The sequence below is a fragment of the Schistocerca nitens genome, chromosome 5, assembly GCF_023898315.1.
Source record: "Schistocerca nitens isolate TAMUIC-IGC-003100 chromosome 5, iqSchNite1.1, whole genome shotgun sequence".
NCBI lineage: Eukaryota > Metazoa > Arthropoda > Insecta > Orthoptera > Acrididae > Schistocerca > Schistocerca nitens.
In genome coordinates, this window is record NC_064618.1 from 496,205,358 (window position 1) to 496,232,900 (window position 27,543).

At 40.2% G+C, this 27,543-nt stretch overlaps 1 protein-coding gene across 5 annotated transcripts in view; it reads left to right on the forward strand.

The window, feature by feature from the left end:
• LOC126260908 (beta-parvin) overlaps positions 1-27,543 on the forward strand; it is a 129,339-nt gene that overhangs the window by 74,202 nt on the left and 27,594 nt on the right. Inside the window, exons 1-4 of one of the 5 annotated variants that reach the window (XM_049958366.1) lie at positions 5,973-6,355; positions 6,546-6,677; positions 12,645-12,734; positions 18,285-18,458. In XM_049958366.1, coding sequence (XP_049814323.1) covers positions 6,340-6,355; positions 6,546-6,677; positions 12,645-12,734; positions 18,285-18,458 — 412 coding nt within the window. In that variant the 5' untranslated portion in view covers positions 5,973-6,339. Of the gene's footprint in view, positions 1-5,972; positions 6,356-6,545; positions 6,678-12,644; positions 12,735-18,284; positions 18,459-27,543 lie in introns of those variants that run through there. The other 4 variants (XM_049958369.1, XM_049958367.1, XM_049958368.1 and 1 more) reach the window with 4 other exon arrangements.

Genomic DNA, 27,543 nt, shown 5'->3' on the forward strand with positions numbered 1-27,543 from the left:
AAAGCTGCATGTCCTCGGGAAAAAAATACGGCTGTAGTTTCCCCTTGCTTTCAGCCGTTCGCAGTACCAGCACAGCAAGGCCGTTTTGGTTATTGTTACAAGGCCAGATCAGTCAATCATACAGACTGTTGCCCCTGCAACTACTGAAAAGGCTGCTGCCCCTCTTCAGGAACCACATGTTTGTCTGGCCTCTCAACAGATACCCCTCCGTTGTGATTGCACCTACGGTACGGCCATCTGTATCGCTGAGGCACGCAAGCCTCCCCACCAACGGCAAGGTCCATGGTTCATGAGGGGGGGGGTCCACATGCTACAAGTGTCATTAATGTGTCCCTCATTCCTAGTGTATCAAGACACTGTCAAACATGTGTAGCAGATTGTGATGTTCATATACTGTGTCTCAAAGACAAGTAAAAAATAAAGGCCATTCTTTTAAAGAAAAGAGACTTTATTATTGAGTAAACAATGTTGCAAGAAACATAATTTCTCTACATTATCTCAGTCAACCACTAGGCACTTAGTTCACCTCTTGACAAGCTTCCAAACTTTATCTTGGAAGATGCTTTGTCTCATTGCACATAACCACTCTTGCGTCACCTTCAGAATCTCATCATTCTACGAAAACTTAGATTCACTCAGTTGCCCCCTTACTGGATCGAAAGGATGGAAATTACTTGGAGCTAGGTACCCTGAAGCAAAATCATTCCTTTTGTAAGCTTCCTTCTCCTTTTTGTTTCGATTTTGGGTTTCAGATCTCACAGTAGCTCATAGTAACTGTTTACTGTTTCACCTTTAGGAGTGTAATAAGGCTTCTGTAGTCCATGATGTATGTTTCCACACGTCTACTCTGCCAATATGATGCAAAGGCATTATAGAAACTGTAGTACATTCATAATAAAGGTAAACGAATCACACCTCTCACTTCTTCCTTGATGCATATGCAGGATGGGGCTGTCACAATCAAACGCTCTATAACTGCTGCAAATAGGGATATTCACCGAATCAACACAGTGAAGGCAAAAGAACAATAGAGTTGATAACACACGCTAGTATTGAGTCAGTGCTGTCAACCTAAGGACCATAAAAAATTTCCATCACTTAATGATTTGTGGTCATATGTTTTAGAGATTCTCATATGATACCATTGTTTTTGCATATCTATATTCGTTTTTTTGACCCTTCCAGATACAAGTTTTGACTACAACACTGAAATCACATCCAGGATGAGTGAAGTTCAGATTTATTTCTGGACTTCCACAGCAGATTTTCCTAAATAATGTAAGGTAAATGGCGAGATGATACCAATGAGAAGGTCATGGGGATTCCAGCCCATCCTTATACAACAAGAGCTTGTGCTCTGTCATCATCAATTAGATGAGTAACACCAATCTTCATTTCTTTCCTTTCTAACCCTTCTGGCATCCTGTGTATGGAATATGTTTCATTTTAGAAATGTATTCAACACTGCTCTTCTTTTATCACATAAAATTTGCCTATAGAATTTTGGCAGTTTACTTAAATCACTTATAATTTTCTGATACTTTCTTCTGGAAGTTCATGGTAGTAACTGATATACCAGAAAGTGTGTGCACAAGAACTAACTAATGAGAAACTATTGTTGCCAATGAGGTAGTAGTTGTCGTAGTAGCAGTAGTTATTCATTTGTACATCACTTTTATGGGGGTATTGGCTTATCATAGTACCAGTATTACATATTAATAACAACAACAATTATCATAGTACCAGTATTACATATTAATAACAACAACAATAATATAATGCATATATACAGGTATTTACATACTTACAGGTCTAGTTTGACAAAGATGAGACAGGTCGTTGGCTGTGGCCTTACTTTAGGGACATCCTGATGCTTGCCTGAAGTTAATTAGATAAACAATGGAAAACGTGAAAAACGATGGCTAGATGAATATTAGAACCTTCACGATCCCAAACACAAGACCAGTCTGTTTACAACAGTGCTACCTCATTCAGTTTATCCCGAGTAAAGAAGTTATTTAATACTGTAGAAGACAAATGCTACATTGTTCATTTATTTCTCATACCCAGTTACTGCATACACTTCAGGCTACAAACATTATTTCATAATGTAACGCTATACACATTACCAGCTGACATCAACACATGAAATTAACAAACTTCTAACAAACTCCTCATGAGCTGTCTGATAGTGTCCGTCGGCGCAACAACTGGCTATGCGCTTATCACAGAATTCCTGTGTGGAGAAGGTATACAAATACTGTGAACTTCATGGTGAACTCATGAGATATAAAAGAAAATATAATGAAATATAACCTTTTGTGGGTATAACCCCTTTGGAGTGACAGGCTAGGGAGGAAGTTTTTCCCTTGGACCATATTAAAAGAAATTTTTCCGGTATTTTCGGATAACTGTTGAAAATTTTGATGAATACTTTTAATTACACCTGCCTTATCATAAAAAATACGAACATAAGATTGTCAATCCCAGTTGAACACAAGTTGTCCCAAGCACTTGAAAATATCAGTCCACTGATTTCCACCTACCCTTTAATTTTCAGACTTGTGCCTGAACACTCCTTCAAGTTTTTGTTGAAAAGTGGTAGTGTTTTTTTCACTTCATCTAGAAGAATATTATTATCGATATCGTCTTCGTGCTCAGCCATGTAGTGCGATAAAGGCGATATCGTGATTGTGTCCCACCAAGGTTGCTACATAGAAGGTTGGGCCAATGTGTTGGGCAGCGATCGGGCGCTTCCATGTGACGTCACTGTCGAGAAGCGTCAGCAGCGCGAGACGTTCGCATACGGCACTATTGCGTTTAAACTAACATTAATTTACGAAAAGTGAAGGGCAATATAATGAATTATGGATTCGATCGAAGCTTACCAATACAGGGACTGAATGTTAATACCTGCTACGACTGTGAAACTCTTATATTGTCTCTCTGGTAATGACAAAAGTAAAACTACAGATTTGTGGCTCCCCCTCAATTTATATTCTATTACTCAATATTTTTTGTTAGATAACAACAATCTGGTATGCTTCGGTCCCTTTTTATATATTTTGCAATTTTTAATAGTACTGGAAACGCAACAATTACAAGAGCTTTCAGTTTACTAAACACATTTTGTGCATCACAGTAGGCAATAGTGTGTACCATCTTTTTCATGCAGGTATTAAGCAGCAACCGTACGTCTATTTAGTTGAGACATTACTACACATAATGATAGAGAAGCCCGGTTTAATGAACTCACATTCAAAAATTTTAAGAAGAATTTAAATACCTTAATCAGATCTGGAGGGGACTGCAGAAGCTCTCCACCTGTGTGCTTCTTGCTGCTGCTGCTGTTTGGCCCTCTGTGCCTTTGCAAATGTGTTGAAGTGCCTTATACGGATGAAGGTTCTGGTTTTAGCGTACACTGTGATGACCTCTTGAGGAATAGTTGGAAACTTCCCAATTAAAAGTCTCGTCAGGTTTCTGATCACATTGCTGTCTTTACACTGACTGCTCCCATGAAAATTTAAAAAAAGCACCTCTAACTGCTTAACAACATCAAACCAGTCATCTGAAGGGATGATTAAGCCACCACGAGACAGTTTCTCAATCCACCCAGAACTTGCACGGTCTTTCGACACTTCGAGTGTCTTACCACTAGGATGACCAAGTGATTTTCCAATGGAGACGCACCTGGAGGCAATATATCCAGCGATGTAGCGGAGACCTTCTAGAGAACAGTCTGAATCTTCTATCAAAGGTGAAACAATTAAATCATGTAGTGTAATGTCCCTCATTTGTTGATCACCTTCTATCATTGACAACGCTTCCTCAATGCCCGGCACAAGTCCTGTAAACAGGTTGGAAGTCAAATAATTTGGATCAGTTTCCGCTGAGACTGGGCAAGAACTGCGTAACTGAATGTCAGCAATACTTTTGTTCATAACTAAAATATGCAAACGGCTTTTAAATTCCACTGGTAAGGGATGATCATAGGCTCTGCCAATTGCTCTTATCTGGGAAAATAAGTTTTCAAGGCAGGCTTGGTTGAACCTTGAGGTCAATACATACTTCAAACCGTAGCCATGTTTTAAATCCGAAAAACAACCTAGCAGTGACCGAATCGAGGTGAGTAATCCCTTTTGGAAAGGAAGTAAAGTTTTATGATTTCCCACTCTCATTTTTTCACAGACGGAGTAGAATCTGCGAAGAACTTCCTCCTATGTCTCCTTACACAATCCAAAAGCACTTGAAACTGGTCGTTGGCCAACAGATACCCTCGAATTCATAACATCAAAAGTGTCGTTCACCAATTTGAAGAATTCTGCCGTGCCCTTTTCCTTCAGGCATTACAAAAGAAATTGCTTCTGATACAGTGTTGGAAAAGACTTGGCAAGCAAGATGAACGCGCTGTCGATCTCTTCCACAAACTGTCAGATGATGAGCAGTAAGCTTAGGGCACAGTTTCAGTTCTCCATTATCTTTCGACAATAGCTGCTCGATTACGCGCTTTGTTATCGTTCTTCCGTCACTTAATGAGAAACCATCATCTAAAAGGTGGTTTCTGAGAAGTTTCACAATATGTGGTACATCAGCAAATACCCAAACACGTTTCGTTTCATCTTCTGGGTTGGTGAAGCACGTGTTTGTATAGTCGATGTGGAATTCCTTCCACACTTTCCCATTTTTACCCCCCAATTCAGACACTACTAACTACGACAAATCCCACTTTCTGCGTCTCTCTGACGATACTGATCAGTAAATCCCGATTCATCGTAGTATCAAAGTTATAATATACGGACTGCTTCCAGGTTCCACACAAACCAAAGCTATGTGGTCCGTATATGGTGTCAGTTTCTTGGTCGTAGCATATGCGACTGTCCACATTCATTTCGTCCAATCTTAACACACACAGCTTCTCTGCTTGACTTAAGTTTGTTGGTTGCTTATTCATTAAGTACAATACATCAGTCAAAATTCCGGGAACACAACGAAAAGAATTGGATATCCATCGTTTTAACGTAGAACATCCAGGTAATGGTATTCCCATTATATTTCTTAAATAAATATAAGTTTTTCTGGACAGAGAGCGCAGAAGCAAGGCTTTGCTTGTATCTTCCTGGGTCCAATGGGTGCTCTTCTTTGATTTCAGAAGACATTCAATTTGTGCGTTCGTAAACACTTTTTTTAAAACTTGGTGTACTTTAGTTGTCACTTTAGTACTTCGTTGATACTGAAGGCTTTGGCATAGCTTCCTCTGTCTGCTTAATGCATGAGCCAGTAATTTGTTTCTCGTTCTCTGTGTGTTGTTTTCAGCTATCAAACGCTTATTTTTTTTCTGTCTGTAGCGATAGTTCCTTATGAAGCCTCTTCATTTCATCCTCGATGCGGCCTTTTTCAGTTTCTGTGCTTTGATCCACTTTTTTTTTTCTTCGGTGACAGTGAAGCTAGTCTGTTAAGTGCACGTTTACGTGTTTCACGATCTTTCCTTCTGTCATTTCTTTCTTGGACAGAAGACGAAGCAGCAGCAGCTGCAGATGTGGCTTTAATGAGATGCAGTTAAGGAACTGCAGTCGGCTTTAAGATCTTCTTTGGCGGAAGTTTCATTAATTCAGCTCTTCTTTAAAATGTACGCTACAGATAGTAGCATTTTTAATGTTAATGCTATCACGTCTTCTACAGAGCTGAACCCACCGAGCACATGTTTCAGGATCTTTCGGAAACTTATGATAGGAAATACTACTCCCTTTAGTCTTCTGATTATAGTTTTCACACACAGCCACGGCACAATTCGGCATTGTTAAAGTGTCGCAGAAAGAATAAACTCGATTCAACACGATAACAAACAGCAACAACACAACACTTTACTTGCTTCAACACATAAGAAAGCGCGCGCGAACTGAGCGGTGTTTCTCGACGTTGACGTCATGCGCAGTACGGCGAAAAATCTCTGTTCTGCGCAAGCATCATGGGCCCCCCTGGCGTCCCACTTTATTATTAGTCAGAAAAGAAATGGGGGGGCGGAGAGTATGGCGTTCAGAGTGACAAATTTGTCAATAGTCCGCGCGCAGCAATAAAAATGTAGCACCGAGGTAATAATTTTGTCAAATGTTCATGGATCGGCGGACAAAAGTGTTATCCCGTTGTCACGATATGAACGCATCTACATATATAGCCACAGACTGGACAAGAATGATGTCACACTCACAGTGACGAAAGTCGCCCACGAGCGCTAGTCCCTACTGTGCGCATTGTTAAATGTAGGACTGAGACAAGCAGCCGCATCTTCACCGGTGATCTGCCGTTGCAGGAAATTGTATGTTGGTATGACCTCGAAGTTGCATGATTTGGTATGGAAGTAACGTTCCGTTGATTTACTCGCCTTATGATATAAATTTTATGCAAGTTGTATTATGTGTTCAAAAATGTTCGCCCGCGTCAATTCTTTCGTTTCGTTCAGCTAACTGCATTTTTCGTGTTGTCAGCAAATATCTAGAAATGAATCAGCATTGTGGAATGTTTACATTTTCTTGTTCCGAACTTCACAGGTTTATCAAGCATGGCGTCCCCGAGGCCAAAGTCTCCTAGGCCAGCTGTGGCCACGCCAAAGAAAGATGAGAAAGAAGAATCTTTCTGGGAAAAGATTGGCACGTTAGGAAGGAAGAAGCGCATTAAAGAAGGTAAGATAAGACCTCTTTCGAATGTACTGCTACTGTGTCTGGGTACTGAATTAGATTGGCCACAAGAACAGACCATATTTGGCCCTTGAAAATGGGCGTAGCTGTTTCCTGTCAGTGCTATATTACAATACAGTGAAGAATGCTATTGGAGAATCTTAGTATAAAAGACGTTAATCGGCAACGGATTGTGTTCCTAATAGTTAAATTATTTCTGTAAAGGTTTCTTGTTTAATAGCAGTTAACGCCCTTTGATAATTGGGCCTATTTCGGGTGTGAACCTTTACACTTCGTGAAATATTTAATCGGTAATTGTCAACGATGGTGTGAAAAACATGCACAACACTAATGTGTATCCAACGCACACGTCCTAGTAATATTTGAAAAGATCTGTTTTGCAAACCAATCTCGACTGTAAGGCCATTACTGCATTGGTGTTGGCTAGAAGTGTCACCACAGCCAACTCTAACAGTGGGAATTAGCTTAAACGACTAGAGCCGTCAAAAATTGTTTTGAAATACAGATTTCTGTGTTTTACCGTTAGTAATGATTTTGCCCCCTTGTGTACAGTCTTTAAGTTTGGAGGTTAATAAACAAGACTGCAGAAACACAAGAAGCTAAAGAAATTAAGTTCACAGGACTCATAAACGATGTATTATGTAGCAAAAAATTAAAAATTTGCTGATGTAGAAGTGCAAATGTAGAATTTGACTGAAGTGTTTAAAACATGATGAAATGTAACAGCTTTAAGCAGCAATCAGGATAATGTTATTGCAGTGGTGTTTGATAGTGGACTACTAAAATGCACACACACCAGAATTCATTCGGAATGTCCACTTGTTGTCCTTATCATGTGTCTTTACTGTTTCATTCCACTCTGTTTGTCACTTCATTGTGTCTCAGAATTTGCACTTTGAAGTTCAAGAGCAGGACAGTACAGCAACTTGCAATTATGGAACCGAGCGAGGTGGCGCAGTGGTTAGCACACTGGACACGCATTCGGGAGGACGACGGTTCAATCCCGTCTCCGGCCATCCTGATTTAGGTTTTCCGTGATTTCCCTAAATCGTTTCAGGCAAATGCCGGGATGGTTCCTTTGAAAGGGCACGGCCGATTTCCTTCCCAATCCTTCCCTAACCCGAGCTTGCGCTCCGTCTCTAATGACCTCGTTGTCGACGAGACGTTGAACACTAACCACCACCGCGATTATGAATTTGTAGATGGTGACCTGAGAAGATAGCTTCCCTAACTGGTATCTTACTGATGTGAGCATTATTGGGCTGTTCTGGTGACATGATTGGTTCTGTCTTAGCAGTGCTGTACATCGAGTGAATGCAAAGGTGGAGATTGCGCAGGAGACTACGGACTGGGTGCACATTGCACTAATGCTAGTCGGGACTATTGGGAGATAAGGCTACAATGAACTCATCAGAAATTTGCTTAGTATTGTCTATCAAATTTGGAGTCTACTAGAAGCTGAGTACACCTGCCTGAAGTTGAATTACAGCCTTTGAACAGCATAGTGGTGTTCATTACAGAGCACTAGTGTAGAGACAATGACCTACAGCATATAGTGCTATTTTTATATGAATGTGCACATTGCTTTTATAGAAATACCTGAAGGGACAGGGGATCATGTGTATGTATCAGAAGTGCCACACATTTTAAAACTCAAAGATCTGATCACAATTAGTGTTGGAAAGCATTTGAACTGGTAGTTACTGAACTAACAAAGCTAGACACGCATAGGAAATTAATCATTCTGTGCATCTGCTGCTCATCTAGCAGTAATTTGGACACTTTTTTCAACAAATTGACTGAAGTACTGAAAAGAATCTGTCACCAAAACGTCTCATATTGATATGTGGTGACATGAATATTAACACATATGTTGATGGTGAAATTAGTAATAACTATGTAAACATTTTGAACACTTTTGGCGTGGCACAAATGGTAGACATGGCTACTATGATATCACAAAGATCAGCATCAGTGTTAGGCTACATATTTGTAGATATCAGTAAAAGAAATTGTAAAGTATTAACAAAAGATACTTGCCCATCTGATCACTACTTTCAGATAAGGAAGCTTAAGACATTGGCAAAACACACAAAACTGTAAGTCTACAAATTGATTTTCTTCACATGTAATATACATACTTTTTCTAGGGCACTGACAAATCAGATGTGGGATGAAGTGTATATGGGAATCAATATACATAGACACTACATTCTCTAAATTCTGCACATGGTATAAATAAATTTTTGAGGAGACATTTCCAAAAGTAGCCATGTCAATAGCAACATCTAAGTAAAATAAATGAATAACTCTGGGCATTAGAAAGTTCTTTCGACATTTAAATTTCTCAGTTCTTTACTAAAGTATTACATATCCACCATTCCTGGATTACTGTCACACGTATAAAAAAGTATACAAGAGGCTACTGCCTGCTGAAAAAAAAAAAAACATAGTCAGTGACAGAAATATGTAATACAGAAAACAAAAGCAAAGTGCTAGGATGTCATATAACATCTTCATGGCCCAGATGCCCTTGGCGGGTGTCTGTACAGCAGTGAGATTAAAATTATGTTTATATAGTATTGGTTATCACAAGATGCACAGAATACTTCAGTGTTTGTTCTGTAAGGATAGGATAGAATCAAAACCAAAGAATGCTGTATAATAGAGACCAACCGAATGAGGCACTACAGCTTTTAAGGTACTGACATGATATCTGGGAGGCTGGGGTTCACTCTTTCCAGCCATCTTGATTAGGGATTTCCATGGTTTTCCTAGATCACTTCAGACAAATGCCAGGATGGTTCCTTCATCAAGACCATGGCTAACCACCTGCCCGATCCTTATACGTCATACTCAAGTACTCTGTGCATCTCTATTTTGAGCTGTTGATTTTTATTGTATTACCTTGACAGGTCCTATTATGTTGAGAGATCATTCTTGGATGAAATAAATAAATAAAATACAGGGTATATCAAAAGAATCATCAGATAAAAAAAATGTAACTGCTATGTTATTTCAGTGTGTACTGTTGGAAAGAGCAAATTCTTGAGTTTTACATGGTTCCTGCCACGTAGCAGCAGTGTGCACCCACTTCAGTTCTAGTAAAAACATGACAACAGAAAGTGTTTTGTCGTCTACGTTTTGTGCAGTGTGGGTCAGTAATAACTGTTCAGCATGGCAGTGGAAATGGGTGTTGGTAAAGCAACCATTGGAAGAAGAACCAAGTAAAGCTTGAACAGTCCTGTGCAATGTCTTCAGGAAAAACACTCTAAATTTGGCAGACTTTGAAACAGTCCCAGTACGATAAAGTGGATGAAGCTCTTTTCCTTTGGTTTACGCAGGAAAGAGAAAGAGGAACTCCTTTGACTGGTGCACTGGTTCAGGAGAAGGCTGTTTACCTGACCAAGTTAATGAATAGTGATGAGTCTTCTAGTGCAAGTACGGGTTGGTTGGACAGATTCAAGAAACATCATGGAATCCATCAGCTAACAATTACTGGAGAGAAGCTTTCTTCTGACCATGATGCAGTGAAGGAATACTTAGGTGAGTTTGAAAAAAATGATAAGAGAGGGAAAGTAATCGTCCCAACAAATTTATAACGCTGATGAGACTGCCCTTATTTTAGGACCTTGCCAATAAAAGCCTGGCATCAAAAGTAGAAGACCATGCTCCTGGTTTTAAAATGTGCAAAGATCACTAGCATGCAGCAATGCTGCTGGTAATGACAAGCTGCCTTTAATGCTGAACGGCAAACCTACTAGGCCCAGAGCTTTTAAAAAATGCAACCTGAAGTCCGTGCCTGTATATTATCGCAACCAGAAAAAAGCATGGATGGATGGTAAGCTGTTGAATGGTTTGTTTCACAGCCAGTTTGTTTCCTCTGTTCGACAGTTTTCTAAGGAAAATCATTTGTCTGCCCGTGAAATCCTTTTGAGTGATAACGCGCCATCTCACCCCAGCACTGAGGAATTATGTGATGAAGAAATTGTGGCGAAGTTTTTGCTGCCAAATGTTACAACACTTCTACAGCCGATGGATGAAGGTGTACTGCAAACATAAAACTGATTTACAGAAAACAATTTTTAGGATTGCTGATCCATGGTGATAGCATTCCTGTAGTGGACAAAATAGAAAAGACCAATGTGAAGGATGTTGTTTATTGGGCCACTGAGGCATGGCAGAATATTTCAGAAAATACTCTGAGAAAACTGTGGACATCTCTTGAATTTCAGGACAACCTAGTTGAAAATGAAGAGAAAAATCTGCTACAAATGATACAGACAATCCCTGGATGTGAAGAAGCTAGTGAAGGAGATGTAAATGAGTGGACAGCAGCAGATGGGGCATGTGTGGAGAACCTTACTGACGCTGATTTAGTTGGTGCTGTGACTCAAGACCAGGAAGAATTGGACTGCTGTGATGGAAGTGAGAATGAGCCAGGAGAGCTGTTGCCACACAGTGACACAGCAGAAGCCCTTGACCTCGCATTATGCTATTTGGAGCAACAGCCCACTGCTACACCTGCTGATTTGATGTTTATGAGATGATGGCCCAACTATGTGTCATATGACAGACTGTCTTCATTACGCCAAAAAATAATGACTGAGTTTTTGTCATCTAAAAAGTAGGGATAAAATGTCCACTGTATTTTAGTAGGTTTGACAGCTTTTCTTTCATTGTTAGGCATTGTTTAAAACTAATGTTTTCTTGCCAATTTTTCTAATACGTGTTTACTGTACTGTGCAAATTAAAATAGTTTGTATGTACAGCCATTTACCGCACAGTTTTCCATACTTAAAGACTAACATTTTTCATGTTCGGGTTAACTGAAAGTTTGGATGATTACCGGGGTTCGGATTAGCGGGACTCTGCTGTATCTGCGTGTAGATTTGGGGAGTGGAGGAAGGTCTGTATTGAGAGCAAGAATAGCATAGGGATGGAGATGTTGAAAGGTGAAGAAATGACTTTGATTAGGCTGTCACTTTTCTTGGGCTACAATGAGAGCGAGAGAAGCCTTGGTGAAGAGTGTATTTTAATTGATATATGTTGATTTCTCAAGACTTGGGTGATAAGTGATGTTCTGGCCAGTGACTTGTTTTCTTTGGTGGCAGATTTATATTGGGAAAGTGTATTGGATTATCCAAAGGATCTGGTGAGGTAATCGGTATATTTGAACAACTCTCTAGTTCTTAATTCAGATGCAGTGGCCATAGCTGCCAAAGCTGTAAGGGAGGGTGAGGGGCTCATGATAGTTTTTTTTAATTGTGAAGATGTTCCTTCCACCTTCCTAGTGTCACAATCTTTTCTCTACTCCCCATACCTCAATCTATGTACCCAGGCAACCATTGATCTCTCTCTCTCTCTCTCTCTCTCTCTCTCTCTTTCTCTTTCTCTTTCTCAATTTTTTGCTTTGCAGCAAAATGACAGATGAATTTGGTTTCATGAATCATAAAGAGATAACTAGAAAAGATTGGGAGTTGAGAGGAATAGCTTTGGATTCATTTTATGTTCTAGAAAAGAAGCTGGTGTTGATAATATAGAAACACATAATTGTGACAAGGAAAACTTTCATATTGTTCTGTGTGTTCTGAAAGAGCTTTCAATGAAGTTCTGGAGGATACACTCCCAGATATCTCATTGCTGAGGAGAAATATCAAAACAGTACTGGAAATGTTTACAAATCATTTGTGATACAGAAACATAGTAACATTTTGCTTGTATCTGATACAGTGTGGAATATTCAAAAATACAAGACAGTTTGCTAATGTTGAGAAATAACAGTTTTGTAGTCCAATAGGCTCTCTTTATATACCTGGCCAAAAGCAGATGTTTTTAAATAGTCCTCGTGTTTCATGTTTTCATGTTCAAAGTTTTAAAAATATTTGTTTTTATTCCTTGCATTTCAGATTGAGCTTTGTTCTAAACTTTTGGGGGTATTTAATGTTTCAGTGCAAGAGGTGCAAGAAGAAGGAAAATATGCTATTGACTCACCTGGAAATCCTACAGCCCCTGATTTACCACCAGAGGAATATGCACTAGGTAAGTTAGCCTACTCCTGATAAAAGGAACAATGCCTTTATATTAGTCTTCATAAAAATACAACACTGTACTGTACTGATAATTTGTTAAAATGATAATTTGTCTCTTGAAGTGTTCACAACAAATTATAAAGAGTAACTGAAACACATTTCAGACAACACTCTTTTATGAATTTGTTAGCCTTCTGCTAAAAATGTGGAACATTATCCCAAATCTCTTGGTTTTGATCACATTAGTTTGTATACATATCGTAATTCGAATGTAAAAACTGTTCACTCATTAAGCACTTTTCAGTACATTGCACTGTATGAAAGTTCTACACCTGAGAACTGAACCAGTTGACAGTGGTAGCCTTGAGTTCCTCATTAGCTTCCAGTTGTTGCCCATAACCTCATTCTTTGAAGTGCAAGAAGAGATAATAGTCTGTGGGTATGAAGTCAGGGCTTTAGAGTGGATGGTAGAGAAGTTCCCAATGGAAATGCCGAATCTTATGTGTAGTACTGGCAGATGTTTGTGGAAGCATGTTGTCGTGGAGGAGGACCATCCTGGACAAACGTTTGGCAGTTGTTTCTCAGTATACTTCAGCTGGAACTGTTGACTCTAATTCAATGAAAGCAACTGAAAGAATTCCTTTTTGTCCCAGTAAATGTATCATTTCTCAACTATAGTAAGGAGACTGTGAATGTGTTTGGTTCAGCAAAGTTGAATGGTTGGACTAGATTTACTGTTGTTTTGAATCTGAGTTGGTGTGGCAATTGTCTCATCACCTGTAATAATGTGGAAAGCAAATCATCTGTCTCTTGTTGGTAGGGCTCAAACACAGTTGTCTGTCTGACATTCTTTGTTCTTTGTGCTGCTTGCCAAGCAGTTTTAGTACTACAGAGCAAAGTGGTAAGTCACTTGACTCATGGTCAGAATGCAGTTATTCAAATCCCTGTCCACCTTTCCAGATTTAGGTTTTCCATGTTATTCCTAAACTGCTTAAGGCAAACGCTGGGATGGTGTTATTGAAATGGCATGGCCAGTTTCCTTTCCCAATCCAAGCTTGTGCTCCACCTCTGATGACGTTGACATGGTTGTGATTTTAAACCAATCTTCCTTTTATTTCCAATACCCATCTTGCCAAATTTTGATACCTTATCTTTTCTGTGATCAGTTGTGTAAATGATGGAGCATCAAGTATGAAGAAATTCATTAACCAGAACACTACTCGTCAGTCAAATTACAGTTTTTGACCCAGTATTGCATGATTTCATTGGTCTGAATACTGGGCCTCCCATTCTGCTCTTAATCATCCACATTTGTACAGAATGGGGCAAATAAAAATGACTCGGATGAGTGGCTATAACAGGAAGCGAATGTAAGCCTATAACCACACCCCGTGACGCGCAGACCACATGTACACTCGCCACGTGATCCATACCAAATGTTATAGCACATTTACGCAATCTTCATGCCTGACAGTGACAGTTGTTAGCAGAGTTCAGTTTGGTCCCGGCCCGGCCCTAGCTGCCCCCCCCCCCCCCCCCCGGTCACCTGATCTGTCAGCGTGCGATTACTTTGTGTGGGGAGCCCTCAAGTCTAAGGCATATCACAACAACCTTCATAGTCTTAAAGAACTGTAGCAGAACTTTTTGGATGATATTGCGGCAATTCCAACAGTCCAGCTTTGATCCTCCTTCAGCAACTTGTTGACCAGAGCCCAAAAGTGCCAAGAGATGAATGGTGGTCACTTTCGACATCTGCTATAGTCACGTTAGTACTATAGTTCCTTTCCTCTACCATGTTTCTTTGTACCCTGGAACTCCATCCTCTGGGCCACTTTTATTTGTGCCAACCTGTATAACCTTGTTTAAAGTATCGACACAGTTGTCTACCTTACCTTCACCCATTACTAGCGCATAAGCTACGTACAACTCCTGATTAATCTGGGAAACTATAGATCCTTATGCACACAAAAATTGAATAACGATATGGCATACACGTCACTCCTGGCAGGAGCAACAATTTTTGTTGTCTGTTTTCACCCACTATGGAATTAAAACAATGACTTTAGTTGTTTTTTTAAAAAACAGGTGGTCCTTGCTTTTAGAGTATGTCTTGTATATTCATGTTGGATTGTCAACTTTGACAGATATATGGCTCACTTCTGCATATTTTATGAATTATTCATATGATAAAATTTCTGGTACCATACATAGACAGTTTCGTGAATGGAGGTGGTCTGCACAGGTAGAGCCACAGAGGGCGATTGCAGTATTGCCATTTGCAGATGATAGGTGTGGTGTCCTCTGTTTTCTGCTGCGTGGTGTCCTCTGTTTTCTGCTGTGTGGTGTTCTCTGTTTTCTGCTGCGTGTTTGCAAAAAGCATGTATCCTGTTAATTATGTCTCTTGCTTGTTCATATAGAATTTGTCACTTACCCCTGTTGTTGGCCACAACAGCTCATAACAAGTAGAACAAAAATTCACTAAATAACTCACTATGATCACATTTAATGCTCACGCTGGCTTCGGCATTCACAGCAGAGTGCTCAGAAAACCACTGAACACTTATTGGCTGTCAGAGAATGCGTGTTGTCAAGTGCACAGAACTTGCCTGAACTTGGCCGCCTCCATTTGTGACTCCGACTAAAGGAAAACAATAACATAAGAATCAATTCTTCAGACTTTCTTGGTGATCTATTGACATGTTCTGCCAGACGTCAGTGTCATCCATGCACAACATTTCGACAATGTGGATCTTTGTCATCAGGTGCTACATGATTCTCTGCAGGAAGCACCAGATGATTTGTCATCAACATATTGTCATGTATGATGCTGACATCTGGCAAAACACCCAACACCTCAAGATGTCAAGATAAGAATTGGTTATTTATTTATTCATTCATTAATTCATCTGTTTACAATTCCCATTGTATAAACATAGTCAGGACATGGACAATATCAAGCATGTTTATGCACATAACATAACACTGGAGTACCGTAATTCACTCAAAACTTATTTTAATTACCCTCAAATTAATACCCAGCACAAATCTAAGATTGCCTCAATACAATCTGGATAAGATAAAAATGTTATTAATTTCACTTTTATACTGCACAAATTTTCACACTCATATTCACATTTTTACAATTATACACTTTCACTATTTCACTTTTGAACTGTATGCCATGCTCTAATTAATCTTCACTAGCATACACTTTGGCAGCCTCATTTTGTAGTGCTAAACCTGTCCAATTCTCACTTGAGAGAAAAAAGAGAGAGAGAGAACAATCAGCAGTGTTCTTACATAAAGTACATACATAATATATTGTATATTTATGACTCCTGGTTTATATATGCATAGATACTTCTTGTTTGGATGGAGATCCTCTCTACTGTTTAGCTTGTAGGTATTCTTTTAGGCTATGTAGAGATGGAGAGACTAAATAACCTCGTAATTTATTTCTGAATACAGATGTGTTTTCAATGCTTTTTAATCTGGTAATTTATTTCTGCAGGGTTTGTCCACTACTTCAACATAATATTGATTAAAAATGTTATAATATTGATTAAAAATATCACTGATGTTAGTTGGCTCTCTACATTCCTTCTCATTTTTCTCTAAAATTATGTTAGTGTTATCTTTTCAGTTGGAACCTTTCCTACACCTATTTGTTTGATACCATATGGGCTTAGTAATTTTTTTGGTATCTAATTTTCATTCTGGTAAAAACTAAATTTAGTTTCTCTTAGTCTCTTCATATTCTTATAAGTACCAATGCTGGCCATAGTTTTATTTATCAGGCAATGTTCATATGCCATTTTTAGTTCACCCTTATTCCATAGTGCTTGATGTGATCCATATCTCAGTAGTTCCTGTAATTAAACTATTTAATAATGCCGGCAGTTCATTGGTCAATTACATAAGTTAAGATAGATTAGGTTAGAAGTACTTTTTGTTGTAATGGATCCATAGTGAGGAGATCCTCCAAGTCGTAGAACATCTCAGAAAACTAGATTACACAGTAAACAGGTACAAAGAAAATCAAATGTATCTTTCAATTATTCCAAGTGAAATGGTCCTCATAGATGTAGAATAAGTTACTTAATTAAAAACATGTTCCATGGGTCATTTTGCATGATAAATTGTAATTATGTGACTAATTTTACATACAAATCGCAAATTAATTTATAAATGTGGGGACTTGCTGAACACTTATAAGTTTTTTGTTTAAAACATACAGATATGAGTTAGTAATTCCTACTTCCCATCTTTTACACATTAAAATAATAGAAATTCTTTTTAAAAATAATTTAAACACGTTTCATTAACATTAAATTGTTATAAAACACGCAGATGTTCAATACACTGAGGTGCATATGATAATTCATAGGTCATTGTAGCCATGCTTTAGCAAGTAGAATAACCGCTTGACATCACTTACAAATAATTATTGCATTACAGCACTGAATTTTTAGCCGGCCGTGGTGGCCGTGCGGTTCTAGGCACTTCAGTCCGGAACCGCGTGACTGCTACGGTCACAGGTTCAAATCCTGCCTCGGGCATGGATGTGTGTGATGTCCTTAGGTTAGTTAGGTTTAAGTAGTTCTAAGATCTAGGAGACTGATGACCTCAGATGTTGAGTCCCATAGTGCTCAGAGCCATTTGAACCACTGAATTTTTACAGAGGTAAAGATAATAATAGAAGCAGCAGATGGAAGCAAAAAAAACTGTGACAGTTTGGTGATCATAACTAAATGATGTAATGCCATTATCACAAACTCTTGAGTTTTGCAAGATAGTTATAGATGTTACAGAGATATCGAGTGCATAATTCCCTTCTGTATGGTTTGTAATTATTTTTAACTGTTTGTACCTTACTTTCAGCTTTATCCTGTACTTCCATCATTGATATCTTCCTTCATGACTATCATGGTTATTTGTTTTTCTGCCTATTCAGTATTTTTATCCCTATCTTTATTTAATTTTCATTCATACATATTATTATTTATGGAAGTGCTTTTCACTTGTTGTCAACTAACAATGTAGTTATTCACAAATTTTTAGTGTATATGTGCATGTGTGTGCAGCAACTAACTTGTCATAATTTCCATTATGCAGTGGTTCACCCATCGAACATAATAGTGATTGTGTCAAGTTAGAGTCTAGGTGGCTGCTCTGCATGTGTTTCAAGGCAAGCAAACCATCAAAGTTATGCGGAAAAAAGTGAGGCTACTAGTTTCCCCTATTGCCTCGTGTTGATTGTAGGTGTATTTTCACCATCTTTCAAAACTGTCTGTTTCAGTTTTCTGACACCTCGAATGGTGATACTGTTGCTTTGTTCAAAGTTGTCAGCATTAGCACATTGTTTTTAACATTCTTGCTTATTTTACGATTTACTTCCTGTTGCTCTGCAGGCTGCATTGTGATCTTATGTCTGTAATTAGTTTTGGGTAAATAATAACATTATTGTCATTATGTTTTTCTTGCCATATCATGAAATGGAATTGGCTTAACATTTTTTGCAAAAATAACAATTATGGATACTCAATATTTGTACTCTTAGAGGAAAATGAGGAGCGGTCAATGATAGAGCCAAGATCCTTTGAAGATCCAAAGCTGAAAGAACTCATTGCAGTACTCATTGAATGGATAAATGATGAACTGGCAGATCAGAGGATAATAGTCAAAGATATTGAGGAAGATTTATATGATGGGCAGGTACTGCAGAAGCTATTGGGTAAGTGTTCCTAAAATAATAGTAACTTTACTCCTACAATGAAAACGTAAAGTAATTAAAGAAAATCTCAAAATTTGTGTTGCACAATTTAATAGAGAATGCAAGAACTTGATATATCAAGATGTCATATAACGTTATTCCAGTAATATGTAATTGTTGTATAGTCTTACAGTATGGTACCACACTCAAAGTTGCATGCCAGTTGGCAATAAATTCTCTCTCCCTCCATCCCTCTCCCTCCTCCACTCCTGAGGAGGTTAAAGTCACCATGAGTCAGGGTGATGACGGAGTTGGTAGGGAAGTGAACATTATCTTCCAGATCATTGTTCAGTGTCATATCAGATGAACATTTGTTTTAATATTCTGTTGTGGCATTGCATATCATAAGAAGTTGTGGCTGTTTCTGATTGTACCTGGTCTTGGCAGTGACCATTACACCAAATAGATTGAAGAGCCAAGAGCAGTATCCATTTGGTTTCTTATAACTTCTTCGTATGATGTAAGGACTTTTAAAGACTCTTCAAAGTGTTAAGGATTTTGTGTCTTCCCTGAACTGCCTATTGACTTAGTAAACACTTCAAAAAAGATTTTGCACTATCCTTAAGATATGCATAGTTTATTACAGTCAGAAACCTTAACTATATACTATTTTCTGTTTATATGACCACAAAATTTCCCTTTGTATAGCCACCTGTTAAGTAGAGGTGAAAAAACGCCTGCATTCTGATTGCAGTGTAATAAAACATACTGTGTGTCTAATCTTGAAAGTGACGGTGTAGCTTGTACAGACTGTTTAGTTTGTCAACATGCTTCAAAGGGTCATTTCAAGCTAAGGCCATGTCCACACTGCCACTTTTTGGCAAGAAGGATTATCAGCATAGGAAGTTGCCCGCCATATTTGGCACACACCACAGTGACCTCCTTCAAACATTCAGCTGCTATCTAGACAAACTAGACTTTGAAGCTCTTCCTTATAACGATCACCAGCACCCAACGCCACCAGCCTTTGACCACCACCAGCAAATTGACACGCAGATACTCCGATAAGAATGCAAGACAGTGCACTGTCTTTTTAGAGGCAACTGGGAGAGCTGTGCAGACCCAGATGGTATACAATCATCTCTGCATGACTGTTTTAGTCTGCAGGTATCTAGTGTGAACAACAGAACAAACATGTTGCTCAAAGAAAGTTGGCATGGGGAAAATCTGGAATGGGTTCTTGTCACCGATGAGAGCAGGATTTGTCTGACGGTAGTTTGTGGTTGTTGAACAGCAGCCAGGTGCCAGTGCATGTCTCAAGACAAGTTCACCAAGGAAGTGGATCAGTCATATTTTGGGCTGTCGCCATAACATGAGGATGACCTCAGGAAGGCCATTGTCAAAGAGTGGAACAGGCTTCAGTATTGGCCACCTTGTAGACAGTATGCTGGTTATGGATAGCGTGGCGTGGGAGGTATAATAATATATCCTCCTTTTCCAATCTTTATTATGTCTGGCTATTGTAAAGGCCGGTCTTTAAATTAGTTATATCATTGATATTTGTACTCAAATTGCTTAGAGACTCAGTAGCAGGATATTATAAAATTATAGATACAGGATGGAGGAATAGGAACAAAAATCTCAAAGCTATGATTAATCAATCTTTACAGCACACTGGTAAGTTTTTAAATAACGTACCTTTGGTTATTTTGTCATCACACCAATGAAATAGTATAATCAGGGTTGCCACGGGTTCTGGAAATCAGAATTTCAAACACGTCAGGGAAATATCAGGGGAATTTGGGGGAAAAAAAGGAAAGATCTCGTTTTTGTCTCAGTAGATGAAATAGTTTGTTTACTGAGGTGTCGTGCATCGTTGCTGGCTGGGTGTAACTGAGTATGTACACTGCCCTCATTCTTACTGCTTCTTCCCTTATTATCACTTCCCTCAGCTTGCAGTCAGAGCTGCTACCACTTCTTGCTATTAGCCTAGCAGCTGCCAGTGAGAGTCAGGGAAGTGTGAGTAGTAGTTTGTTTGGATCTGATTTCCAGAGACTGTAGACACACCAGTTGGAGATGGCAGTCATGTGTGTGTGAGTTGTGTCTGAGTAATTGTGTTAATGTTTGTGTGCTCTCATTTTCTGACAAAAGCCATGGCTGAAAATTTAGTTGTGAGAGTGTGATTGTCTTGTCTGTGTCTGTCTGTCTGTGGCTCAACAATCATCTTTACAGTGAGTTGCTACCCATCCTCATTATTCATTCTTAGAGTATTTGAACAAGTTATCTGTTGCATAGATTGATCACTGTGGTCTCATTTCAACAAGATGCTGTCTATGGCTTGTGAATTTCCATGCCAGGCCAAAACCACAGGCCATTTCTGTGGGCATCTGTAATGGATCGCACCTGCCGATCTGAAGCCATTTGGTTCCCCCTAATGTGCAGGCCTTGCCTGTTGGATCTAGTCTCACTGATCTACCTGCAGGCTGGATCTGTTTGTGTTTGGTGTAATGCAGCAGACTTTCATGGTTTATCCATGGACCCAGGACTGTGGTGCTCCTCGGCAGGCCAGAAGCCATGATCGATGGATTTCAGGAATTCAGACTGTCTCACTGCAAGTATGTTGTACAGTGTTGCATTTGATACACATTTTATTTGTTCTAGTACATTTTGGCACTTCAAAGGTAGTTCATATGTTAGAGAGTATGGATGATAAGAAGAAGAAAATTGTCAGTCGCTGGCAGTTTGTACACTATGTACTCATATATTTCTCAAAAGAGAAATCACATAATACATGCAAAATAATAGATATAGCACATGGGTAATAACAGACAATAATGAACATAGTAGAACCAACATTTTATTGGTGGTCACCTACAGTGTTGGTATACATAATTCTTTTCCTTCTTTCAAGAGGCCTACTTTTTTTTAGGTTATTTCTGAAAGCAGTGAAGGTATTTTAAATCTGTCGTGCGACTCTAAGGAAATGCGTATTCTTGTCACCAAATGTGTTTTGCTTCATTGAAATAAAATAACATCAGTGGTCTTAATGAAAAACACCATTTGTCTTGCTTTCTCCATCTAACAACAGTTCGTTACAAAAGATGTTGATGTTAGTCCTTAAGATTTTTGCTCACATCAGGAAACTTCATCTGCTTGCAAGTATTTTTTTTAGATATTTCCTTGTTTGCGCTATTATTTCTTGTACCATGGCTGCAAAGACAGATTGTCAACATATGTCTTAACTCACCCTTGAGATCCCAAATTTGTCATGGGAAAAATGCTAAAACTTGTCTGGAAATCAGGGAATTTCACTTGGGGAAACTTGTGGCAACCCTGATAATGTAATTGGATATTTATATTGTCATTATATTATATTGTCAATAATTGAGTCTTTTCGTAGTTAGACAGTGAAATAGTATGCTTCTCTTACAATTATTTTGAATTCCATTACAGTGGTGTATGTTCTCTAGCTTTTTGTCTAATGGCAGATCCTAACTCTCTTGTCTGGTCTTGTGTTATGGCAGACTGGAAACTTGCCCTCTGCTTTTGCTTAGAGACAGATAGTAGCTAAAGTGCATGTTTGTCATTTTCTGTTCCATTAAGAGGAAGACAATTGATTTGAATAAATAGCATAGAGATAGACATAGTAAATCCTGTGTTCTGAGAGATCTTACATCATAATTACTCATCAGTAATCAGTGCATCAAAACTGTGGATTTAAATAAAAACTATGACATGTACAGGCTATTATCACAGCATGGCTTCACCAAACAATGAGTTTTTAAGTAAATGTAGTATATACATGTGTTTCTTCATAAAACTATAAATATTGTGTGTAGTAAATTGCATTCATGTCTGGTGATTCCTTCATGGTGGCAAAAGTTTCTTGAATAGTTATGTATGAAGCTACGCCACACTTACCTCATTGGCTGTTCTTGCAAGTTGGGGAATTAGATGTCTCTCTGGAACTTATTTTAATAACTACCTAATGTGCACATGTACTGGCACAGTTGTACTTTAGATGTGGAGCAGCAACCAGCCACCACCGTCAGCAGCAGTATCTCTTGTTCATGTTCAACACTTACTTTAGTAGTGATCCCAAGAGTAGTGTGGTTGTACTCAGATTCTGCTTGGGGTAGTGGTATGTTTGTTGTTGTATAGTTGAATATAGGTGAAGAGGAATGGAGACTATGTCGTTTGTTGGATGGGAAATTCACCACTGTCTGTAAACAGTTGGAAGCTGTGTTGGCCGTGGTCGGTTGACTGAAAGCTGCTGCCTAAAGCCATGGTGTCGTCTAGACACCTGCCATGAAAGACGTGGCACTTCTGGTGGACATTTAGTATCACCTGGAATCCCTGATGTTGCAGTGCCTTCTGATTTGCCTGACCTGGCTGATTCACACTTTTCTAAGAGTGAACGGCCAACAATGGAGGGATCATGCGTATTTTGGGTGAAACACTAAAATGGATAAATGCAGAACAGCTGCCCCTTTAGGCCTAAAAAACAGATATTGCCCATTTCCAATGGATATTTGCTGGGTGGAATTGTCAGAACTTAGGGGGCTCAGCCAGGGACAGTTGAATGCACTGGGTACAGATGGCTGCGAATTGTGTGTGACACCGGCTACCTGGGTTCAGAGGTGACATTTGGTTCCTACAGGCAACTGGATGTATTGATGAAAACAACTAGCCTCACACACGGAGTGGAAGCTGAGTTTCATTTTGCATCATTTTTCCCAGAACTGAAAAAGTCATCTGGTTTGGAACAGAGTGGATGTCCTAAATTAGAGGCCTTGGTGATTCTGTGGTGATCCTAGATGTGAATCATTGACCAGTGTTACTGGAAGCAGAATTATGGGATCGCCTTAATAGATCAGAGCACACTACATATAGGAATGGGTATAAGGCTAACGGTGTGTGTGTGGGGAGGGGGGGGGGCTGGCATCCCTGTATGGGTTTTTTAGGATAGAGAAATCTCTCCACAGGGCTGATAAATTATTTACTGATTTCAGAGTGGGTGAAATATTAGCCCTGTTACTTTTACAACATTCATTATTGCAGATGAGAGAAATAAAATGTTAATATAGTATTAACAATGTAGGAAAGTATAAATTGCTACTTACTATAAAAAGACATTAAGTTGCATATGAGCACAAATAAAAGACTCTTACCTACAGCTTTCAGCCACAGCCTTCATCAGCAAAAGACAAAAATACATCATTCATACACACAAGCACGCGCACCTCATGCACACATGTCCGCCAACTGTGGCGGTATGGGCCAGAATGCCACTATCACTTGGGATGTAAGCAACAGTCTTGAGGGGACAGGAATGGGGAAGGGATGGTAGTGTATGGATGGGGAGAGAGACAAACACTGTGTCGCGGAGTGCGCAGAATGCCAGCAGCCACAGTCTGGAGGTTTTGGGGGTAGGGAGGTGGGGAAGACTGAGTGAAAAAGGAGAGGAGCGGGGAAAGATGGACGGATGCATTGGCAGAGGGCAGCAAACGAAGAGGGTGGGGGATGAGAATTGGTAGGAGATGATATTACAGAGAAGGTGGAAACTATTGCGTGGAGGGTGTGGGGACAGTATGTTACCGTAGGTTGAGGCTGGGATAATTACGGGAGTGGAGAATGTCTTGTAAAGATAACAGCCAGCTGTGCAGTTCAGAAAAGCTGATGGTGTGGAGGGGAGGATCCAGATGGCTTGGGTGGTGAAGCAGCCATTAAAATCAATTATGTTATGTTCCGTTGCATGTCTACTTTGCTCTTGGCTACAGTTTGTTGGTGGCCGTTCATCCTGGTGGACAGTTGGTTGGTAGCCATATCAATAAAAAATGCTGTGTAATGTTTGCAGGAGAGTTGGTAAATGGCATTGCTGCTTTAACAGGTGGCTCATCTTCTGATGGGGTAGGATAAATCAGTGACTGAAACGGAATAGTAAGTGATGGGTGAGTGGATTGGGCAGGTCATGCATTTGGCCATCCACAGGGATATGATCCTTGTGGCAAGGGATTGGGACTAGGAGTGGCATAGGGATGGCCTAGGATGTTGTGGAGGTTGGGTGGGTGGTGGAACACCACTTTAGGAGGTTGGGAAGGATCTCTGGTAGGATGTCCCTCATTTCAGGGCATGATGATATATAATCAAAGCCCTAGTGAAGGATGTGGTTCAGTCATTCCAGTGTGGAGTGGTACTGGGTGATGAAGGGGGCACTCCTTTGTGGTTGGTTATTGGGGCTGGTGGGAGGATTGGGGATATGAGGGGAAATGGCATGGGAGATCTGTTTGCAGACTAGGTCTGGGGTAGTGCCTGTCTGAGAAGGCCTTGGTGAGATCCAGAGCATACTAAGCAAAGGTCTACTTGTCACTGCAAACATGCTGTCCTCAGATGTCAAAGCTGTATGGGAGGGATTTTTTTGTTGTGACAGCTATCGAAATGCAGGTACTGTTAGTAATTGCATTTAATGTGAACAGAGGTGCAGATGGAGCCATCAGAGAGGAGGAAGTCAATGTCTAGGAAGGTGGCATGCTAGTTTGAGGAGGACCAGGTGAAGTGGATGGGAGAGAAGGTACTGAGGTTGTGAGGGAACAAAGATAGGGTATCTTGGCCCTGAGTCATGAAGATATCATCAGTGAACCTGAACCAGACTAGGATTAGTCAATTTGGGATGCTAGGAAGGCCTTGTGTAAATGGCATAGAAGAGGGCCATGGGGCTGCCCATGACTGAGCCGCAGATTTGTTTGTATACCTCCCCTTCAAAGGAGAAGTAGTTGTGGTTTAGGAAGAAGTCAGTAAGTGTATGAGGAATAAAGTAATGGGTTTGGAGCCTGAAGGATGTTGGGAAAGATAGTGTTCAATAGCGGTAAGAACATGGACATGAGGGATGTTGATGTATAGGGAGCTGGTATCAACAGTGACGAGTAGGGATTCAGGGGGTAAATGAGTGGAGTTTGTGAAGAAAGTGATTGGTGTCTTTGACGTGGGAGACTAGATTATGGGCAATTGGTTGAAGGTGTTAGTTCATGAGGGACAAAGTAACCAGCCACAGTAGGGCATCTAGGATTGTTGGGTTTGTGGATTTTGGGGAGCATGTGGAAGGTGGGTGTGCAGGGTGTCATAGGGGCGATGAGGAAAATAGACTCAAGGGAGAGGTTCTGGGAAGGCCTAAGGCTCCAAGAAGGGATTGGAGGTTGTGTTGGACTTCTGGGATGGGACCACACTGGCAAAGTTTATAGGTAGAGTAATCAGATAATTGGCTGAGGTAGAGTAGTCAGATAATTAGCAGAGGTCTTCTGGCAGGTAGTCACCGTGATTCATAAAAGTAGTGGTGGAACTTTTGTCTGCAGACAAGATGATTAGGTCATGATTTGTTTTTGAGGTTGTGTGTGGCTATTCTTTCTTTTGAAAGTTTGGTGTTCTGAAGAAGGGACCTGGGGAAGGGTGGTGAGGCTAAGTTGGAGGTTTGGAATTCCTGGAATGTGACCACCAGTTGGTGACGTTGGAGAGGTGGAGGATCATGGTTGGATGGTGGTATGAACTGGAAGATGCATGATTCAATGTTGGAATTAGGTACGTTTTGGTTGGAGGGATTGGCGGTAAAGAATTGCTTCCATTGCAGGGATCAGGAGAAGGAGAGTAGGTCTTTGACAGGTCCAGCATGGTTAAATTTGGGTGTAGGGCTAAAGGTAGGGCCCTTGGATAGGACTGAGACTTCTCTGGAGCTGACAATTAGGGGTATGTTTTGGCTCCAGATTTCGACAGCTGTCGTCCCCTTCACACAAAAAAATTCCTCACCTACCATCTGGCCACCTGGGGATGGCATATCTGGAATGATAAGAACTCCCGTGCTCACTATGCTGAGGGTCTCACCAAGGCCTTCACAGACAGGTATACCTCACACCTAATCTGCAAACAGATATACAATGTCATTTCCCCTCACACTCATGATCTTCCCACCAACCCCAAGAACCAGCCCAATCCCAATCCTTTGCCACAAGAATCATACCTGTGTCGAAGACCAAGTGCAAGATTTGTCCAATCCACCCACCCAGCACTTAGTATTCCAGTCCTGTTGCAGGTTTAACCTACTCAATCAGGGGCCGGGTCGCCTGTGGAAGCAGCTCTGCTGCAATCATTGCACAGCTTTTTATATTGGTATGACTAGCAACCAGCTGTCCACCAGGATGATCGGCCACCAACAAACTATGGCCGAGAGCAAAGTAGACCACCCTGTGGCACAACATGCAGTGGAATGTAACATGATTGATTTCAATGGCTGCTTCACCACCCAAGCCATCTGGATCCTCCCCTCCACCACCAGCTTTCCTGAACTGCATGGATGGGAGTTATCGTTAAGACACATTCTCCGCTTCTGTAATCATTCCGGCCTCAACCTACGGTAACATACTGTCTCCACACCCTCCACCCAACAGTTTCAACCCTATTCCCTATCACCACCTCCCCATTCTTGTCTCCCATCCTCTTTGTTTGCTGCCCTCTATGCCCTCTACCAGTGCGCCTGTGCATCTTTCCCCTCTCCTGTCCTTTTTCACTGCTCTTTTCCCCACCTCCCTGTCCCAAAACCTCCTGACACTGCACTCCCCCCACCCGTACACTCCCCCCATCTGTATAGTGCTATCCCTTCCCCTTCCTCATTTCATTATTTCTTTATGTCGCTCTTTTTCCACTCAGAATTTTTGTGAATGTGAATTCAATTTTATATATATAAAATTCACATTCACAAAAATTACCGTATTTACTCGAATCTAAGCCGCACTCAAATCCAAGCCGCACCTGAAAAATGAGATTCGAAATAAAGGAAAAAAAAATTCCCGAATCTAAGCCGCACCTGATATCTGAGACTCGAAATTCAAGGGGAGAGAAAAGTTTTAGGCCGCACCTCCAAATCGATACAAAGTTGGTCCATTGTAATATGAGACACAATTTAGGTCGAATGAATGATGATACAGCTACAGTAGTTTGGTTAGAGTCGTAAAGCTTAGCAGTTAGGCTTTACCAGGTAGCCAATGCTATGCGTCAGGCGCTCCATCCGTATTTATATGGTTACCCTTCCTTTTTCATGTGCTTCGTCTGCTTTGAATCG